Raw genomic sequence first — 2,592 nt, 5'->3', positions numbered from 1 at the left:
GGGGCTGTACTCCACCACCCGCACCTTGGGCTCGGGGAGGGCGCTGGCGGAGGCCGGTGCGCCGTGGGCGCTGGGCGGGGCGTCGCCTTTCTTCTTGACCCGGTTGTTCTTGTGCCGCTTAGTTCTCAAGCACACGGGCGGCCGCTCGCTGTTCTCCTTGTTGCTGTTGCACTCGCTCATCTCCTGGGCCGTGAGGTCATCTTCCAGGATGATCTCCAGGGGGTCGAAGATGCTGATCCTGTGCAGGCGCCCCTCGATCTCAATCTCCACCATCCTCTGGGCTTGCGCGTAGGTCAGGGTCTCTCGTGTGGGGGAGTGCTTGGTGCTGCCAGGGGAGGAAGGGTGCCTCGCTGCAGCGCGATGACCTCGGCCTTTCCTCCTCATTTGGCACTGACTCCCTGAAACAGACAGACAACACGTGAGCGCCACGCAGAAGACAGGAGAGGCGAAAACCACCAAGCACACATGGGTAGAACTAACCAACTGGCACTAAATCCAAGCAGACGTCCCAGCTAACCCACCCCTGAGGCTTCCAAAATCACACATCCGGGACTCACGGAGGTATGACAACAACCACCTACAGCCACTGCTCCCCGCCAAGGACTCCCAGGACCAGAGGAGAAGGCAGGCAGTCAGGAGGGCCCCCAGAGGCACACACGGGGACGAGTCCTTCCAGAATGCTGACGCCCACTGCTCACTGGTCACCCTGGATCCACACCCCTCAGGAGTTGGGGTCGCAGTCCCAAGCCCAAGACAGTACGTGCACAGAGCTGCACTCCTGCAGGCTCTGGCCACTGTCTGACCCCCACTGCTACCCAGGAGAGAGCCCTCAGCCCGTCACTGTCTCCACGAACACACCCTCCACAACCGTGTTGAGGCAAAGGCCACCGGCCGTGCCGGGACCCAAGAGGGCAGCCCCATACTGGCCTGGGCAGGCTTCTCAGAAGTGGCGACTGCACGCCAGCCACCTGCCTGCCCCTCGGGGGCCTTCTCGGCTGCTGGCTTGACCACAGTGCTGGGCCATCATCCCGTCACAGTGAGGGCAACCCGGAGACCCCCTCGCCACCCACAGAGTGCTCCTCCCCTCTACCGGGTGCAGCACAGGCTCAGGCGACTTAAGCCTTGGCCATGGAGACTTTCAAGCACTTGCTCTTGTCAGACATCTGCCATCGGCCACCAGCAAGTTTTACTTCCAGTCTCCCTTTCCTGACGATCCCTGACTCTGGTCCACCACCCGCCAAGCAGGGTGACACCTTAGGAACTGATGACAATGCCCTCTCCCCACTCCAAACCACCACACGCCACTGACAGGAATCAGAGTGATGCTGACGAGACTGGCCGACACACATGCCAGGTGGAGCCCGAGGCCCCCCGCTGGACAAGGCCCCCCGCTGGACAAAGCCCTGGGGAGTTGGCCAGGAAAAGCCGCCATGCGGCGGCCTGCACTGTCACACCTGAGAGGAAATCGCAGCAGACCCGAAATGGCATTCCTTGAGACAGGTCCTTCTGACTGTGGTTTTCCTTCTCTTTTGTCAAACAGAAACGTTTATGTGAAATCTGACAAGAACGCCCTACAAAGGGGAGCCTGAGAGCCACCACGGGCAAACCAACCCTAACCCACCTGCATCTCCACGTCCCAGGGGCCCACAGCCCTGGATTCCTGGGGTGCAGTCAGCCAAGCTGCGCCCCAGCTGCCCTGGCCCTGCCAGCCCTTCTTGGGAAGAGGGCAAGTCCCCCTGCTGTCAGCACCACAGCCTGCGGAGGGCCCCCAGTGCAGCCTCAGGGGTCCTCTGGGGTGGGGCAGAAGCCACAGTTGGTTACTCAGCAGACGAAAGGCAAACGTGTAATTTTCTCCTCCAGAGCACAGTACCAACAGCACTAACCATAACCGGCTCTTCAAAACCCACACGCTCCTGAAGTGACTGAGGCTTTGTTATCTGGCCACTTGCTATAAGGACAGCAGTTACTGCTCATGGCAGCTCTGCAATTTGAAAGCTCGATGGTGACAGGGACAGAAGGCGCTGGTCACTCTGCAGACCACCTCACCAGCCCACCATTCCCCTACACCCCAGGCTCCAAACCTCCAACCTCCGTCCACCTGGAGCTTCCGTGCAGGACAAAGGTTCCCACGTGGAGACTATCGGCAGCCCCTCCAGACCCTTCTGATAAATGCCCCTTGAAAAGCCGTGTGGCCACAAGAGAGGAACGCGGCACCCAGGGCCGGTTCACCTTCCAACACCGCCTTTCCCGCCTGGCCCTAGGAAAGCCACGAACACCCTCGCGCAGGGGCGGCACGCAGCGCCGCCCCCGCGACCCTTCTCCGCCGGTGGGCGGCTCCTCCAGCGGGGCCCGCCTGCAGCGCGTGCCCCGTAAATTACAACCAGGTCACTTCTTCCTGGGGGCCCGGAGGCCGCCCGCAGCGGGCGCGGGAGGGGGCGGCCGCCCGGGTCCGCGCGGCCCTGGAACAGGAAGTTTCCCGTCCGGGCTCACAAGCCCAGCGCGTCCGGTTACATAACGCGGACCCTCGGGGCAAACGGCTCGGCCGGGGAAGCCGAGCCCCCGGGCGCCCCCACCTCGCCGGGCGGCCGGGCA

At 62.8% G+C, this 2,592-nt stretch overlaps 1 protein-coding gene across 6 annotated transcripts in view; it reads right to left on the bottom strand.

Moving 5' to 3' along the window:
• BRD1 (bromodomain containing 1) overlaps nucleotides 1-2,412 on the bottom strand; it is a 35,006-nt gene extending 32,594 nt beyond the window's left edge. For 4 of the 6 annotated variants that reach the window (XR_824539.1, XM_010832081.1, XM_010832097.1 and 1 more), the window contains exon 1: nucleotides 11-2,412. Coding sequence is in view for 5 of the 6 variants with exons in the window: in XM_010832081.1 (XP_010830383.1) it covers nucleotides 11-384 (374 nt within the window). In the remaining variant the exon portion in view is untranslated. The remainder of the gene's footprint in view (nucleotides 1-10) is intronic. The other 2 variants (XM_010832085.1, XM_010832088.1) reach the window with 1 other exon arrangement.
• Between the last annotated feature and the right edge of the window lie 180 nt (nucleotides 2,413-2,592).

This window comes from Bison bison, unplaced genomic scaffold (genome assembly GCF_000754665.1).
Source record: "Bison bison bison isolate TAMUID 2011002044 unplaced genomic scaffold, Bison_UMD1.0 scf7180017860370, whole genome shotgun sequence".
NCBI classification, from domain to species: Eukaryota; Metazoa; Chordata; class Mammalia; order Artiodactyla; family Bovidae; genus Bison; species Bison bison.
Note: the sequence above shows the minus strand (reverse complement) of the source record. Positions and strands in the feature narration are given on the sequence as shown.